The 17,792-nt window shown below is 39.8% G+C and overlaps 1 protein-coding gene across 3 annotated transcripts in view; it reads left to right on the top strand.

Annotated features, from left to right (window-relative positions):
• NAALAD2 (N-acetylated alpha-linked acidic dipeptidase 2) overlaps positions 1-15,157 on the top strand; it is a 33,177-nt gene extending 18,020 nt beyond the window's left edge. For 2 of the 3 annotated variants that reach the window (XM_010116919.2, XM_086742799.1), the window contains 7 exons: positions 833-900; positions 5,566-5,657; positions 7,092-7,182; positions 7,845-8,109; positions 10,968-11,049; positions 12,015-12,107; positions 13,865-15,157. In XM_010116919.2, the coding sequence (XP_010115221.2) occupies positions 833-900; positions 5,566-5,657; positions 7,092-7,182; positions 7,845-8,109; positions 10,968-11,049; positions 12,015-12,107; positions 13,865-14,054 (881 nt within the window). In that variant the 3' untranslated portion in view covers positions 14,055-15,157. The remainder of the gene's footprint in view (positions 1-832; positions 901-5,565; positions 5,658-7,091; positions 7,183-7,844; positions 8,110-10,967; positions 11,050-12,014; positions 12,108-13,864) is intronic. The other variant, XM_086742789.1, reaches the window with a different exon arrangement.
• Positions 15,158-17,792: the final 2,635 nt, after the last annotated feature.

The raw sequence follows: 17,792 nt of genomic DNA, 5'->3' as shown, positions 1-17,792 counted from the left end.
CCCAGTGGCTGTAGTCTATAAGAAGACTGCTTTGCACTCCTGTCTGCCTCTAAAGTGGTGATATTTTCTTTTTGATGAGGCTCTTGCTTCCTTAACTGACAACTTCAGTACGAGATACCTACCTAGCTCAACATAGCCCACAGGCAGTGTGGAAACCTCGTGGGTGTAAAGCGTAGAAGTCATAGTGTGTTGGTAAAAGGGGAGGTTGAGGGGACAGCAGATGGAAACATTACTCTGCATCCTTGTTGCTTCCTATTTGGGTGAGACTTAGTTCTGAAATAAAAAATGCCAGATGTCTTGCAAGTCTTTTATTCAGAAGATGACCTGTCTTTCAGATATAGTCTGCAAAAATACTGAAAAAGTCCTCTTTATGGTAAGAGAAGAAGCAGCTGCATTGAAAGACTTAAGAAGTCCTGCGGGGAGTATGTCTTTGCTCCTGCATGATTCCTGAATGCACTAACTTTATTTGTAACATCCTACAAAAAGTAGGGTGTTACCATTGCCTTCTGTTTAGCACAAGCTTCAGGGAGCATATGAGTGACAAAGGCTTGTAGCTAATGAGGGATAGCTTTTTAGCGTTTTAGAACTATGGGAAGGCTTCATTACGTGACTGTGTATGTACCATAACCAATGCATCATTGTCGTGTAGTAGAAGTAGCTTATACAACGTGACCAAGTAGTCTATTTCTGCATATATTCTGAGGCAAGATCTGAATTCTTGTCTTGGAGTCAAGGAGTTTGTCCAAGAAAAGACTGCAGGGTTTAATCCATTAAGAAGATAATGCTGCTGGTACATGAAGGGAAAATTTCCAAGTCTTTGTTTCATTTTCAGGTAACTACACATTAAGAGTTGACTGCACCCCTCTTCTCCACAAACTGGTGTATAATCTGACAAAAGAGGTACAGAATCAGAATGTCTATTATTTGTGACTTTCTAAGAATATCAAACTGTCAGTTTATTGGATAAAATTGAATTATTGCATAATATTGGATATATCTTATCACTGTGCTGGAAGAGTCTTGATCCCACCAAAATCAATAGCAAGACATCCCATCAGTAGTACACAGTCTAAGCTCACAGTTCCTCACTCTTCTTAGAAAGGTTAAAATGTATCACTGATATAAGTGGAATATTAGTTGTAATACATAGTAAAAATAATAATAAGAAGAACAAGATAATAAAATACTTGAGCAAGATCAATTCTTTGAAGTGGTAAGCATTAAAGGAAATAAATTGCATTCTAAATTTATATTTCATGTGCAAAAGAGAATCTATTCATTTTCACATTGGTCAGCTACCATTTTCCTTCCATTTGTTCCCCCTGAATCTCCTTCATATCTCACTGAGCCCCTCAAATACTGTGATAAATACTGCAGGATTGAATGGGTTTTGTAACAGGCCAGATCTATGAATTTGCATTATTACAAGTGGTCTAATCATGTTTCCTTTGCTTTCACCTCTCAGGATGAATTATCATAAGGCTGAAAGATTATGATCCACTAAAGCATGAGACTTCATTGGCTGTATGAGGAATTAACCAGATTAGGCACCTAGCACGAGCCATTGTCAGTGTCTTCAGATCTGGATTCAGCTCAGTTAACAGAAGACATCGCTGTCTGACTTAAGCAACATAGACTCCCTTTAAAGGCAATGGGTAGAAATAGGTTCTTTTAGGATGAGAATCATTTGGCCAAATGTGGTTGTCTACTCTTGTGCGTATAGATCTCTCAAACTGTTTTTCCCTCTGATATTAAGGCACCCCAGGTGACTTCGTCCAGTGTAAAACTCTGCACTGTACTGGGGTTTGGTGGGATGACTCCAGCTTCCAGTCACCCATCTCACCAGATGCACTCATCCTGAGTTATTTTCAAACGCAGTACACTTTATTTAACACTGGAAACACCATGGTTTTAATCTGTGACAGTTTATCTATACAATTCCCATGTTTTTATTTTCTTTTCTAAATTTTATTTTCTTATCAGCTCTTTCTATCTTACTCTTTCTTCCTGGCAGGGGAAGAAGCTGTGCTTGTTCCAACGTTAGCTGTGACACGTCGCACACTGAAGGACGCTCTGTTTCGCCTATAAAAATTCCTATGTCCCTAGTGCTGCAGGGCCCTGGATAAAATAATTTACTTTCTGTCTGCAGCAAGCCACTTAGCCAGGGATATATTTTTCTGCAAAAGATAAACAAAGTGAAAGAATGCTCTGGGCTAAAAATAGTACCTCACTCTTGATCTTAAGTCAACTATTACTGAGTTTGACTAGAAAACTTCCATCTAAGTACCATATGAAGTACTTGAGACTGGCTTTGTTGAAGATTTTCCTGTTCAGTGTTATTTAAGCTTTTAACAGTAGAAGCATAATGTAAACAATAGAAAACCTGAAAACTATTCTGTAATTCCATACGCTTTTCTTGCTAGAAAGCTCCAAAAGTACCTTATATTAATCCATATTCTTCATAGCTCTATTTGTTAAGGGGATTATTTTATGATAGAGTGAAAAATCTGACTATTTCTTGAGCTCCTTAAAGGCACTGTTGGAACATCTTAGATTTTTTTTCTTCTTAGCTTGTTATAGACAAAACTCACAACTACTTTTTCTTTTCTGTTCCATAGAGCAGGATTCTGCAACAACGATCTGATTCTCTACTGTTCTCTACTTTATGTGCACAGTCAAATAGCACTTTTCTCAGTTTTATCATACTGTCTCTGATTGCAGAATCTCATCTAAAATCCTTTTTTTCTTCTTACTCATTTTTTTCGCTGTCTCGCTGCATAAATTTGAGACACTGTGCCACATTTGTCTAGAGGAGTGTTTTCCTCTTTTTTTTTACTGCTAAACCTGGGACTGCCTATCATCTTTTTGAAAAATAAAATAATGGTTCAGTTTTTACCGTGATTCAATGTTGTCGTTTTCGTTTCCAAACTACCTTTCATTTACCAGTGTTGATGTGCCAGTGACCTCCCGTGATCCCTAGATCACAGGCTGTGAAGCCTTTCTCTAGAACACTTAGACTCCTTCGAACTTTTCTGTGAGATCATTCATAGAGATTGTTGGAATTTTCCCAAGCAAAAAAGATGTTTTGATGGACTCTTGGAGAAAAGTCAGAGATACCAAAGGACATTTGCTAAAGGACCACCTCTAGCTATGACATCATTTTTGTTGACGTAGAAATATGTATACAGGTTACTGATAGACCTTACGGAAATGTGGCACATCTTCTTGTGCTTCTAGTATCACAGAATAAAAATCATTTAAGGGTTCAAACATCTTTATTCTTCAGGTCTCTAAAAATTCCAGTGAATTGAATTAGCAAAAGAGGGAGAGAAACTAAAGCAACAGCTGGAACAGAGAAGCTCTTTTGCAGACAGATCTGCTTAGTTTTCTTTTTTTTTTTTCTTCATGCGCATTTAGGTAGCCTCTTATAAAGATAACCAAAGACTGCAGTCTGTGTCTTTGTTAATCAGTTGTGTCTTTTCCACTAATCTGAAAAAAAAACCCCAAACTGATTTCTGCAAGGGCCTGAAGGACTAAGGCAGAGTGATTATGATCTTAGTTTTGCTGTTTCAACTGCAATGCATTTGTTTTTGGATGACATTGCGAAGCTAGATATACACATGAAAGCCTCAGCCCACTAAGTCTTTGCATATCCTGGTTGTTAGTTTCTTGAACAGGAGTAGTGAGAGGTCCTGTGCACCTCAGGAGTCCTAGTTAATTCTTGGTAACAGGAACTGAAATGTTCCCTGTGCTTTGCATTAGGATTTTTCATGGAGTTGAATTTAATTCAGAAAGCCCAGTATGTGAAAGAACATTAGTGCAAATGTGGGTGATTTTGCATGTCCAAAATAAAGTTATTTCTGTTCATATTAAAGAGTCCAACATCCAATTATCTGACATCCCAAGATCTCCTTGCTCTTCTTGTTTTTTAGTGGGCCACTTCTCATGAAAAAAAAATGTATTGTACCCACAAAGTGTCATCTTTCAAGGAGTTCTGCATTTAAATGTGGTCCTCAGCATGTAGATCATAGAATCATAGAATGGTTTGGGTTGGAAGGGACCTTTAAAGGCCGTCTAGTCCAACTCCCCTACAAGAAGCAGGGACATCTCCAACCAGATCAGGTTGCTCAGAGCCCTGTCCAACCTGGCCTTGAATGTTTCCGGGGATAATGTTTCCTGATGGGACATCTAGCTTTGAAAAGTCTTTTGGCGCTGCTGTAAGCTTTTTCAGCTAGGCTTTAGACAACTGGTAGCCAACAGACAGCATCTGCAACAGTTCAACTGCAATTCCTCTGTTCTGATCATCACTTCTTACTTTGTATTTACACTTAAAGAACTGCGCATCTTCCCTTGAGGTAGCAGTAAGCTTATGCTGATTCTACATTTGGATCTAAGTCAGGGAAAATAGTATGTTTTATTAGATTCTCATTGTTGTATAGAAAAGCTGGCCAATGGTTTTTACATGACCAAAGCTGTCAGAATAACATCTCTGCCAGAGACTGAGTACTTTTGCTCCCATATGTCAGAGTTCAACTTGCTCTTATTAATGTGCCGTTTTCAATTTAGCCCCAGAACTTGACCAAAGTGGTCTGAAAATGACAACAGCCAAGCAGTTACTTCACAAAATTGTTATTTTTCTGCTAGCTGCTGACATAATTTCAGAGGTCAGAACTCCTTGGATTTTCAATTTGTAGTCTATTTTTCAGTGCAGAATTTATGTCTCGACAATACTGTGGGACCACGTGTCTAGCCATAAACTTTAGGCTTTGGATTTTGAGAGGAAAAAAAAAAAAACAAACGCAGTCCACTGCACATCATAACAAATCTTATATTTAAAGGATCATGTCTATTAAAGATTCTTAAGTGTAGATGGAGACCAGAGCTAGAGTTTTGATTTGTTTTTACATCTGCCACAGATTTTCTAAGAGCTTTGGTCAACCAACTTATAGTCTTTCATAGTTTTCCTGGCTGTGTGATGACTTCACTAGTACTTACCTTTTCCATCCTGGTTACACAGCTTTTTTTTTTTTTTTTTTTTAAAGGTAAGGGTAGGACCTACATTTGTACCGTGTCTTGCACAATGGTTCTGCGGTCTTGGCTGAGTTCCCTTGGCACTGCTATAAACAGTTAATGACTAGTTTTGACTCTTCCTTCTAGCACAATTCTTCTGTTGTCTCCCTTTGCCCGCTGAAAGGAAAGCAGCTGGGCCATCCTGGCTGCTGGAGGAGCTCCGTGTGTGTGCTGTGTATGTGTACATACTCCGTGCTATAATAAGGTGTTAAGAAGTCCTAGAAATCCCCAGGATCCACTTCCCCCAGAAGAGGATGAGCTCCAGCTGGTGTCCTTGAGCTTTTAACCTGCTCATCCCCGCTCTCTGTGGTTGGTTCCAAGTGCCTGTGAGATGCTTTTTTTTTGTGGCTGAGATCCATAAGTGTGTGTAACAAATGTAAAGAGTGTACGTGTACTTCCCTGCATGCAGCAACTCTGTTGATGAAGAGTGATGCAGATAGCTGTTATGTTATCACCTTGGATAATGAATTGAGTTTATATTATTTTCTTCTCCAGATTTTAAGCCCTGATGAGGGTTATGAAAATAAGTCTCTTTACGAGAGCTGGCTTGAGAAAGATCCTGCAACTGAAAATAATAGCTATCCCAGGTAAGCTGTTAATCTGGTTTTTTCTTTCCCCGTATTTTCATCATACCATAGCATGGCTACTTTCCAGATTTTTTCAAGATGTGCTATTGATGACAGCAATACAAAACCTTTTAGTACAAGATGACTGTCTAGCAATATCTTTTAAAGTAAAATAAAATAAAATTTTATTACTTTAATGGTGGTGACATCTATGCCTGCTGTAAAATTAAACCTCAGGCTTTCTACAGGCCTTTTATTGGTAGAAAAGCAATTTGGAAAGCAATCAAAAAAAGAGCAAGGCAGGGAAAGAATTCAAAATACAGTTTAGTCACCTCACAAGATGAGATAATATCAAAATTCTTAGGATAAGCAAATGCTCAGTTGAAAGAAACTGCCTAGAGTGGTAATTAAAAAGCTCTTGTGATACTAATTCTTTGTTTATACAATGGATGTAAATGTAATACATTAGAAGTCTATATCTGAAGGTATTAAAACTTCATATTTGAAGGTATTAAAACTCCAAAACACTCTTTGAGCCTGTGACTTGTAAGGCCAAATCTTATTCACAATGCAGCATTACTCACATAAGGTAAACAGAATTGCCCCTTTGTGTGATTTGATCGAAATAGCCTGCATGTATTACCCCAGCTTTCAGACCCGTGTTGGGTGAGTTTCTAGATTCATTAGATTCACTGAGATTTCTTCCTTTTGAAAAAGCTACCAGATTTGATAGTTCTCAGTTGATACAAATAGTTAGAAATTTATACTAACAGAAGAACTTTACCTGGAGCAGAAGAAACTTTTTTTTCTTTTTTAGCTGAGAAACAACAATTTTTCACCAGAGTAGGCATATAAACCTAGAACTTAATGTAAAACTCAAATAAATATTTGAAAATGTTTAGAATATTACAGCTGTCTTTGTTATCATTTTCTTTTCCTCTGTCTTGTCACACGTACCCAGCAGATGGCAATATTTGCTTGTGAGTAGCAAATGCTAAGTCTGCCTGCTGCTGTAGAAATTTTTTATCAGTCTTTGATTCTACTGTGGAATATGCTAAGTATATAAACACATCTGTCTTTACATATACTGCTGCCCAGTTCGTATTAGTTTGGAAATAGATTATTAATGTTTTAAGGTTACAGAGACATGTCTGATACAATTTTATGGCTCTTGTGCATAATGTGTATGTTTTTTTTTTAAATGTGGTCAGCAATCAGGATTGCCACCTTTAAAAGATCTTCCCAGCAATATTGGATACTGAATTAGTGTGGTGGAATAAAATCAGTTAGAGCAATTAAGCTTGCCACTCATCTAGTTTCTGATCTTACTAATGTCCCTGATGTGCCCTCCAGAAGAACTGACCTCCATTTCTTTGAAAAATCTTATTTTGCATAAATTACTACCAGACTATCAAGTGAGTGCTCTCACTAAGATGTTGCCTTTTCTGTACATAGAATAAACAAACTGGGATCAGGCAGTGATTTTGAAGCTTACTTCCAGCGACTGGGAATTGCATCCAGCAGAGTCCGTTACACCAAGAACAGGGTAAGTCTTCCAGATTGCTTGGGGACATTTGATAGTGCTGAGCAGTCTTCTTTTAAAAGCACTTAGTCATGATTAATTAAAAAAGCTTCAAGGAATCTTTGACTGGTTTGTATATCAGTGCCATTTCCTAATTTAGCAAGAAACCTAAATGTTTGGAGACTACAACGTGTTACAGTGTGGAGTGTATTCTATAGGCTGTCAAATTCACGGAAAAGTATTTATATTTTATAGATGTATATTTCATTCCACCATACTATTAGTAGGCCTCTTATATACAAATCTCCCTTGATTGTGTTCAGAAATAACTACACAAGATAAAAAGGGGCCATGACCAAGGACTTCTGCTATGCAAAAGCCCGAACTGTTGAAAACATTGCCTTTTGGTGAAGGCAATCTCTGTACAAGGGAACTGAGGGCAGGTCTGCGTAGATAGAGAGAAGGAAGCCTGCTCACTTAATCTTGTGCAACAGTCTGTGAATTCAGGTTGTTTTAGTTTCTTAAAATGAACACACAAAGATGGAAAGCTAGTAAACTGTGGTTTGTAGCAAATAGCTTTTTTGATTTGGAAGCTGTGCAAAATATCATAGTCATTAAGTGATCAATACATCCCTTAACTGCAGCTGGAATACAGGGCACTGACAAATTTTCTTGCTCTTTTTCAGAAAGCAGACAAATTCAGCAATTATCCTGTTTATCACACCGTGTATGAGACCTTTGAGTTAGTGGAAAAATTTTATGACCCCACCTTCAAGAAGCAGCTAACAATTGCCCAGTTACGAGGCAAACTGGTTTACGAACTTGCAGATGCCCAGATCATTCCATTTGACTGCAGAGATTATGGAGAAGCCTTGAAAGGATATACCAATAGAATTTATAAATTGGCCAAGAAACATGAAGAACAGCTGAAAACTTACAAAGTATCATTTGGTGAGTAGTAGCCACAACAGTATTTCTTAAGTGCATTAATTAGAATGATGTGAGGATACGATATATGTTATAGCTCTGACACTGAATTCTTTACTTTCCTGTTTCAATTCCGCCATCATAATAAAGAGCCTTTTTTTTTTTTCTAAACATGTTACAGGTTTACACCTTGTAGATGTAAGGGTTATAGATGAGAAGGTTATAACAATTTTCATGCATGTTACTAATTTTGGGCATTATTGCATTGTTCACAAGCAGTCATGGACCACAATCAAATGCAGAACAAAGAGACAGTATCAGCCTGCTTCTCACTTTCTTGCTTAAAAAAGAAGACAAGACAAACATGTATGGCAACTAATTTTTAAATTTTGTTTATTCTGTTGCACCAGAGTGCATTATAATATATAGGCAATTTTTACAATACTGTGAAAATTAAAATTCATGTCACTCAGCATTTTCATAGAATTGCCTATTGACAACACTGAATGTCAGAAATTTGTTAATTAAGCCTGAATAAATCATGTAATTGTCCTTCAAAATAGTAGATTCGTTTTTTTATTTGCCTTTGGATTCACATTTCATTGTTCCTCTGCAACAATGAAGGCTGGAAACCTTTTTTTTTGGTGAAATATGTACTTGTGGTCATATGCTGTCAGTAACTAAGTTTTGCAGAGGAAAAAAAAGGAAATGTTGTGATATTTTCTAAAATAACCAACACTGTAAGCACTGAATAGCAAGAGAATATGAGCACAAATTATCTTACATATTTTCGGATGACCTTTCTTTTTTTTTCTCTTAAATCCCCTCCTACTACTTCTGAAATACAATATCTGTTGCCACGATATAACCATGACATCAGCAGGGCAGAACTCTGTCCCCTGGCAGACTTGTGACTATTGCCGCGGTTGTGAACAAGTGTAAATTCCCGCCCTCACAAGGTGACATGGGTCTGTCTATACTGCAGTCTGTAAACAGGTCACGTACGTAAAATCTATGCCTCAAATGATGTAAACTAAACAAAAATATTAATACAAGAAGAAGCAAGTGTAGGCTGGTGCTGAATAAATAAGTTTGCTAGAAATAGAAGAGCAAATGAGACTGCAGAACAGCTTTCAACAAGAGTCCTGGGAATGGAAAACCTATCACACTAAATAGTGTGATAAATCTGTCTACAGAAAGCCTATCACACTAAAATAGTCTGATAAATTTATAAACAGTGGGCTTGATTTAAGAGATGACCTAATCTTATGCTCTCTATTCCTGTACGATCAAAGAGAGGATACTCTGGTTTATCTAAAGTTTTCTGAAACTTGTGGGCAGATTGTACAAATTGTGACTCTTCTTTGTAATTGAGTTGAATTTTGGTAAGGCGAGAAGTTCTCCTCCTTATAACACCCACCTTTTACTTATTCTACCAAAATTAGTTATATAAATTGATACTTTTCCCAGGTCTGTGTTAAATAGACCTTTCCACAGGAAAATCATCTCAGCTGATATTGTCATTACAGGAGAGGCCTGCTGTTTCTTCGGCTAAGTTATTCCACACGCTTGGGCATACTGCCAGGGAAAAAGCAGCTGACTTTCGCACCAGCCCGCCTGCCCATAGCCAGGCGTAAGAGGCGAAGCCCTGGGGTGTGAGTAGCAGCACTGTGGGAGGTCACTGCAGAGACACCTCCTCTGCTGCGACTCACGTGTGGAGCAAGCACGGGACTCAGCTGCTTCAATCTCCCTTGTCTATCGCAGTGTTCCGAGACAGTCGCATCTTTTGTGCCTCGCCTAACACTGTTCAATATACATATCACACGCTTCTGTTGTGGTATGAATAGGACATAATGTTCCAAGAGGGTGTCCTGGTTTGGGCAGGGATGGAGTTAATTTTCCTCTCAGTAGCTGGTGTGTTTTGGATTTCGTGTGTGAAGAATGTTGATAAACACCCTGATGATACGAGTTGTTGTGAATGAGACCAAGGACACTGTCCTGCTTTCCAAGTCTCACTACTGTGCAGACGCAGGAAGCTGGGAGAAAGACAGACAGAATAACTGACCCAAACTGGCCAAAGAGAGTATTCCATGCCATAAACGTCATGCTCAGTATATAAGTGGGGGTTGGCCAGGGCAGGTATCTGCCTTCCTGGCATCCATCTTTTTCCCTCTTCTGCTGGCATCGTTCCCTCTCCCTTGCTGGCTCCCTTTTGCTCCTCTGCTTGCCGCTCAGTTTCGTTTCCATAATCGCTGCTCGGGACGGGCTGTATCAGTCATTGGGACATCGGGTGGTGAGAAAACACATATTGTTCATTTTGTATATTTGAATATCTTTATCTGAACTGTCTTCATCTCAACCCACGAGTTCTCCTTCCTTCCCAATTCTATCCTACATCCCACTGGGGAGGGGGAGGGTGGGCGAGAAACTGTGTGGTGACCAGGGCTAAACCATCACAGAGGGAAATCCTACTGTCCTTCCACAGCCTGATGGAAGAGCAGGTACTTTTGATGCAAGTCAGGCTTTTTCTATCTAAACGTGGCAGTGCATCCCTTTGTTAAAAAGGCCACCGCAGAGTTCTCCATTTGCAGTGCCAGCCAGCCTTTTCATTGCCAGGCAGAGGGAAAATGTGTGCTTGTAGAAGCTTCATCGGGCATTCTGCTTTATTGCTGGCCTTGTTGCGTGAGGTCTTTGACTATTACTGGTAGTCATGTAGCTCTTTAAAGTCTGTGCTATGGAAACTAATTAATTATGGAAAGACAACAAAATTAATGCAATTATATCAGCAAAACAAATGTAGTTTTCCTCCCACTGGGCAACTGAAATGAATGTTGGGCTCAGCAGATACTCTGAAGTTGTTCACAAAGTCCTTCCTTTTCTAGATTCTCTTTTTTCTGCTGTGGTGAATTTCTCAAAGGCTGCTGCTGAATTTCACAGGAGACTTGAACAAGTTGACAAGAAAAAGTAAGTCTGAAAAAAATTATATTTAAAAATATATATTTTAAAATGTATAAATATATTTATATCTGCCTTAGGTACCCAGGATGGCAGTTCTTTCTTTCCAGTGACTACACAAAGAGTGTCTCTAATTAGTGTAGAATAGAGCCCTTGAATGGCAATGTTTGCTAACATGAATTCTGCTTGCTGTGATGAATAGTATCAGCTGCAGAGCTGCAGAGCTTATTACTGGTATGAGCTTGACATTAAAATTATTATGATACATGGAATGGCTGGTAGCAGTGAAAGTTATAGTTGGACTGAGCTCTGTATTTAGACATCTACATTTGAGTGTTGTAGGTGATGCCAGAATTTGTACTTTCAGCACATCTCACAGAGACAAGATGATGCTTCAGAGTATCTAAGATATCCATATGATGCTTGGAAACCTGAGGGCCCTGTTGGCCACTGGTGCCCTCTGAGTGTGGTGGCTGGAGGCCAGGTGCTGCTAGGCAGCTAGTACAGTACTAGATAGTTGTGTTTGGGCAACTAAATCCCGTTCTTGCTATGTTACTGTGTAGATCAGAGCAGGAGTTTGGACACTTGGCTTATGGGTGACGCTTGACTTATGAGTGGACACCAAAATCTAGCTGTCTTCATCTTGACCTAAATCTCAGCCTTCCTCTCTTGGCTGCTAAGGGGGATGTTTCTAGTGCCATTTCATACTGAGCAAGTATCTGACACTCTTAGAAAGTCTCCCAGTTCGTTTTGCATAGTGTGAAATCTTGCAGTTGAGTTTTCTAACACAGAAATGCTAACGCATTGCTATAACATGTACTGAGTATCTCAGTTTGCGAAACCTCATATTTTTGCAAACTGTAGATCATGTTTGTCATTTTTTTTTCTGTCCAAAAAAAGGGGAAAAGTGTTTAAATGAAACAGGGAACTCATGTTTCCTTGTTGTGTGAAACATCTGTCTCCATTTTCTGCAGTCCAGTCGCGGTACGAATCATGAACGATCAGCTGATGTTTATAGAAAGAGCTTTCATTGATCCTCTTGGCTTACCAGGAAGGAAGTTTTACAGGTGAGGCGATAAGTTTCTTGACCAGCTGTCTAAGGCACTGTATTTTTGCAGGTGAACTCCACCCTAACTTACTGGCCAGTTGAACTGCTGTATAGGCCTCAAATGGGAATTACAGCTCAACAGATTCTGGTTTAGGTACAATCCAGTAAGTACTGGACTTTGTTTATAACCCACAAGGAGAACTCCTTGGCCCCACAGTCTTGTGGGGCCTAATTCCTCTTCCTGGATCTGGCACTCTGTTTTTATTAGCCACATTAGTCACATAAGTCTGTGACTTTTATTTGCAGGTGTGTAGTACCTAATTCTGTTAACACTTGCTCTTTTAAACTTGTACAAAGCGAAGATTCAGTGGAGAGTCAACTGTATGGAAAGAAAGGAGAAACGAGGGTAGAATAAAAGGGAGGAGAGGATGAGAACAGATGAGTAGTGAGGGTCAGGTGAAGAAAGCAGTCCAGAAGAAAGAGCTTGGAGAACATGCTCTTTGAGCACAGGACAGAAAAAGGCCCATGAGCTGTGCTGCACAGTCCCATCTGTCCCAGCTTTGGCTGCTTCTATAGATGCTCCTATTAGCTTACATCCTTAATGAGTTATTCCTGAAGTTTTCTCTCTGCAAGCACATGGGCACAGAGAAAGACAATATTTGGTGCACCACAATATCCTTCATGGAAACCCAGTGCTTTGATCAGTAACACTGGACAAGAAGCTAGCTTCCAGTGCCAGGTGTGTCACTACCTCGCTTTGCTCTCAGTATCCCCCTTTTCCTGATGACTGGATATCTCTGACTCACTAACTGATGGCTTTCACACCAAGCCAGCAGTCCCTCAGGCAGGTAGAACTGAGAATCACACTTCCATCCTTCTAGGATAAACTGTGGTTCACGCTTTTGGAAGAATGAAATGGTTGTTTTCTACAGTCCTTCTTGTTGGGTGTTAGGTATAATTTAGAGCTGTCTGGATTTTTTTTTTTTTACTTGCATTTACTAATGTAGTGTTTATTTTTATTTGGGAGACCTCTTTCCCATGCTACAAATGTGCTTTGATAATTCACATACTGATGAACTCGGCAATGTTAGGTTACAGTTGGACTCACTGATATTAAAGGTCTTTTCTGACCTAAATAATTCTATGATTTTATGATTCACATGAACAAAATCAATTTAAAAGCAGATCTGCAACTGTTCATTACTTAAAAAAAAAAAAACCAACAAATAAAACTGATACTTTTGCTAATTTCTGTTCCAGTGTAATCACTTCTCTGAAAAATTCCTGCTCTTCTCAAGAATTGTCCCATAGATTTTTCCCGTCTTTTCACATTCCTTTTCCAGATCTGCCAATTGTTCAATTTTTTAGTTACTCTTTGAGGTTTCTATTCCACATTTTCTCATTATACACTCCCAACTAGTATTATTCCCTGTTCCGGACTGTCACATTAGTTCAACAGTTTGGCTGAGCTCCCGTTTTCAAAAAAAATAACATAGTTTCATTCCTAATTCAACAAATACATCATCTCTTCCCAAGGAGCAGGCTACATGTCCTAAATCTGTGCCCTTTCCCATAGATTTTGCCCTTAGGGCTGCTTCCTCCTGTCCTTTTAAAGACAGCTGCAGGTAGATTTCCCGTGTATTTAACCAGTTCTGATCTTCACAGGCTTCATAGCTGCTTTATGTAGCAGACATACAGTTCCCTGCAGTGAACACGCACACCATTAACGATTATTTTATTTAGCCTACCTACATTTTTTTTCTTCTTTCCCCACAGACACATCATCTTTGCTCCAAGCAGTCACAACAAGTATGCTGGAGAGTCCTTCCCAGGGATCTACGATGCCATGTTCGATATCGAAAGCAAAGCTGATCAGCATGAAGCCTGGGAAGAAGTAAAGAGGCAGATTTCCATCGCAGCCTTCGCTGTGCAGGCAGCTGCAGGGACACTGAAAGAAGTAGCATAGGGTGATGGCTTTGAAAAGCTCAGTCAAATATCAAAGTCTGAAATGCACTGTAATCAGGCTACTACAGTGACCCAGTCTCTCCTGACAGCCTCCTGTATCAGAGTTTCCAGCTTTCTGAATGCATGCAAGTGTACTGGTAGGGTGAGCAGGGGCTCCATGTATCAAAGAGCTCCTGAACTGGAAATTACTGCTTCTCTGATCCTGACCAAACTGTAGCTTTAAGAACCACCCTAGATGGAAGCAAATTTGAGGGTGGAGAGAAGGCAGAATCAGTTCCCAATTAGTTTTCTGAAAGATCTGCCGAATTTGAGGACCCAGTGTTTTGGATGTAGTTACAAAACCAGTTATTTGCCAAGCTACCTGTAAATCTTGTCTGTAGCAGTGATCAACAGACACATTTCAAGAGCAAAAATACAACACTCCTCAGCACATGCATTTTTCTTGTTCTGATAAATACTTTTATAATATAAGACACCAAAGGAATCTCTGTATTTTAGAATCTATTCTGCAGGACTGGTGTTCATTATACTGATTTCTTTTCTTTTCCTGAAAAGATAAAATACTGACCCTCTTGCTGATTGCAAAGCAGTGCTAGCCATTCTTGATAATCAGGGAAAACAGCTGCTTATAGGCAGAAATCCAAAAGCATTTTCTCAGGGAGTGAGTGTCCATCCCTCTGAAAGACACCGTGCACCTCCCTCCTTTATCTGCGCCCTGGAATACACCGATTGTGAGGGATAACCAAAAGCTGACCTCCCTGCTCCTTTTGGCACTTTCACTGGTCCCAAACCCATGGCAGCTTTTGTTCCTGTTTTTTTCCTGGGGGATCTCTTTCATGCAGATGTCTTCATCCAGTCGAGGAAGATGGAGGACATTGTCACTTTTGGCATGGGGCTTGAAGTTACTCTTTCTTTAAATAAGGCCTGAAGAAAGTTTCCCATCAGGAGTTGCATTTACATTCAAAGAGAAACTGAAATGCATGAGAATTGTACAAAACTTTTTAATTTGTTAAAAAAAAAATCTTGCTTCATTTGCCCTTTAAATGTACTTCTCATGAACATGCTTTGTAACTAATAAAATTACTAGAATTTTATTAAATCACATTCCAATTTGTGGGCACTGCTAATAACCAATTTCTTCTCTTATGTAAAATATAGTACAGTTTTTCTCACAACCATAAATTGCACCAGGTTGTGGGAATAAAATCCTTTTTGTTTTATGGAGAATAGAACAGATGTGGTACTAAAAAAGACAGATTTAGAGAAAGAGGACAGAGGACATAGCAATTACTAGGCTACAGGAAGAGTTGTTCTCATCTCAGATGCCTTGAAGTCAAACAAGGGAACCAGAAATTACTATAGTTCAGCCCTTTGGGAAGTTCATCTGGGAAGCTCATATGCCACCAAGAAGAGGTTTTCATTGGTATCGCTTCCAGTAAGCGTCTCTCAGAGATTAAGAATTATGTACCGATGGATGTTGTGCTCCTAATTTACTCTTAAATTGCTTTTCACAAATCAAGCTTTAGGCATGTGAGGAGGAAATTACACTTCCACAGTCCATGCTTTACCTCTTCTGTTGGAAAAAGTAGTGCTCGGCTGACCTTGTCAGCGTGCTCGTAAGAGACACGAGTAGAACAGTGACTACATTCTTCTTGTTCTCTTTACTTCTACCCAGCTGGGGCCACTCACAGATATTAAGTTGCCGATCTCCACATTAGTTTAAGGTGCTGCTGAAGGATGATACCCTGTGGGCAGTGACCGGTACGTAACCACACTGTTCTTCTTCCCTTTTGCTGAATCACCCGCTCTCCCTGCTCCATCAGAGCTCTATGTTAACTGCAACGGGCAGTAACTGAGCGTGCCCCCCAAGGAAGGGTCAGGATATCTGGATGGTGGAAAAAAGCCACTAGTGCTTCTTCCTTCTGAACAGCAGCCATCTTTGGAGCTGTCAGTGGTTGCTGCTGTCGAATCATCAGAGTAGAAGGGAAACAAGGAATTTCTGCATAAAAAGGAAATATCTGACAAAGCGTGCTTCCTCCTTCATTTACAGATATCTCTTTAATAGTATGAACTAGTGAGCAGATGGTTCACCATTAAACGTACTTTTTCAGTGCAAGCTAGCCTTTGAAGTTCTGTGCCATTACCTTGCTGCTGCAAAAGAATGTATTATCTCTTCTTGTTCTCCTGTGCAGTTTGAAGCTGTACAAATAAATTACAGCTCGTGTCAGGCTGAATGCACAGCTGGAATCTATCGCTTTGTTCCTCTTCTCAACTTAATTGATAACTCTGCATGAATGTATGATTCATGATGACCTGCTGCATCCTGAGAAGTGTACAAAATAGCTTAGATCTATTTTCACTCCCCTCTATAAAGTTCTGCTGAGGGAGACCGATATCAAAACCCTTATAAATAAAGAAACAAAACCACTTATAAATGGCTTATACAAATTGATTTCTGTAATATCCCACATTATTGGTATTGAAAGGATGAGTTACTCAGAGCTGAGATTGCCTTCCCTGCTTCAGTCAGTAGCATCTCCTTTTCTGTACATGGGCAACCAAGCAACTGTTGCTGTCTCCCAGCTCAAAGGCTGCTGTGTTTGTGTTTGTGTTGTTCCACCTGCCCATGATTTCAAAGTGTGGAGGGAGTTTTCAGGCACGCCTTATAAATGATAACACTGGATCACCTACTCCATGCTTCCCTAATTCCATTTGCACAGTTCACTCACTCAACCTGGCTGAAGCAATCTGTGATTCATATGGCTGGGAGAAACAGCCCATTTAAAAATCTCTCTTACTCTAAATTCCTCTATTTTTATTTGTGGGATTTTTAGCATACAGTTAAGAGTGCCATTGAGAGAGCTGAATGATGATGAATGTCATGGACTTCCTTATGGCAAAGCAGAGAAGACAACACTAATTAAATAAAATGCAGAAATCTTGCTTCTGCTACGCTGTTCTCGTCCAAGCCGAACCAAAGTGCTGCGTTCCTCACTGAGCAGCACCTGCTACACAGAAATTATCCCTACAGAAACCAGTAGGAGTTGAATTTAGTGAGCAGCCTTTTTTAAGGCAGAGACTGTTTCCATTCCACCACTGGGACCAAAAGCAACTCAAATCAAGCAGGAGTGGCTACCATTTAACCCCGTCGTTTAGCTGCAAGTCTATGGTGTATCAGAGTTGAGCTCCAAGTCAAGGTCAGCAGTTAGTTCTGTTAGTCACTGTCAGCACGAGGGACTTAGAAAGCCTAAATGCTTGAGGAGCTGTGCGTCCCATGGATTGCTTCTGTATTTGTGCCAGTTACAATCTGTGAAGTCAAGGGAGCTCCTGTCAGTGTCAACACAGTGTTTGTCCTGATGGATCCTACACCTTTAAACTTTTCCTTCCTCATCCAAGAACATCTACAAGCTATTCTTCAACCCAACCTGTGAGGCACATCCATTTTTTGGATCGGCTTGGGGAGCTCAAAGGATGGAGGAGGAGGAGGAGGACTGGTTTGTTAGGCATCTCATGCTGAGGGGCTGGACCTGGTTCAAGTAAACTGCAAACACGTTACAATCTTCCATAAAGGGAAAGAACAGGAGAGGCGATAATGGGAAAAGCATTTTGCAGGAGGGGATCAGATAAGAATAGCCTTGCTGTGTTTACATGGGCCCCTCCCCAGATGTGCTTTGCTAGCTTGCTGACAGTAGGCTGCTGACGCGCTCCTGATGCTGCCATCCACATTACCTCCAAACTT

The sequence above is a fragment of the Chlamydotis macqueenii genome, chromosome 1 (assembly GCF_036417535.1).
Source record: "Chlamydotis macqueenii isolate bChlMac1 chromosome 1, bChlMac1.mat, whole genome shotgun sequence".
Lineage (NCBI taxonomy): Eukaryota > Metazoa > Chordata > Aves > Otidiformes > Otididae > Chlamydotis > Chlamydotis macqueenii.
The sequence above is the reverse complement of the archived record's forward strand: the minus strand, read 5'-3'. Positions and strand labels throughout refer to the sequence as shown.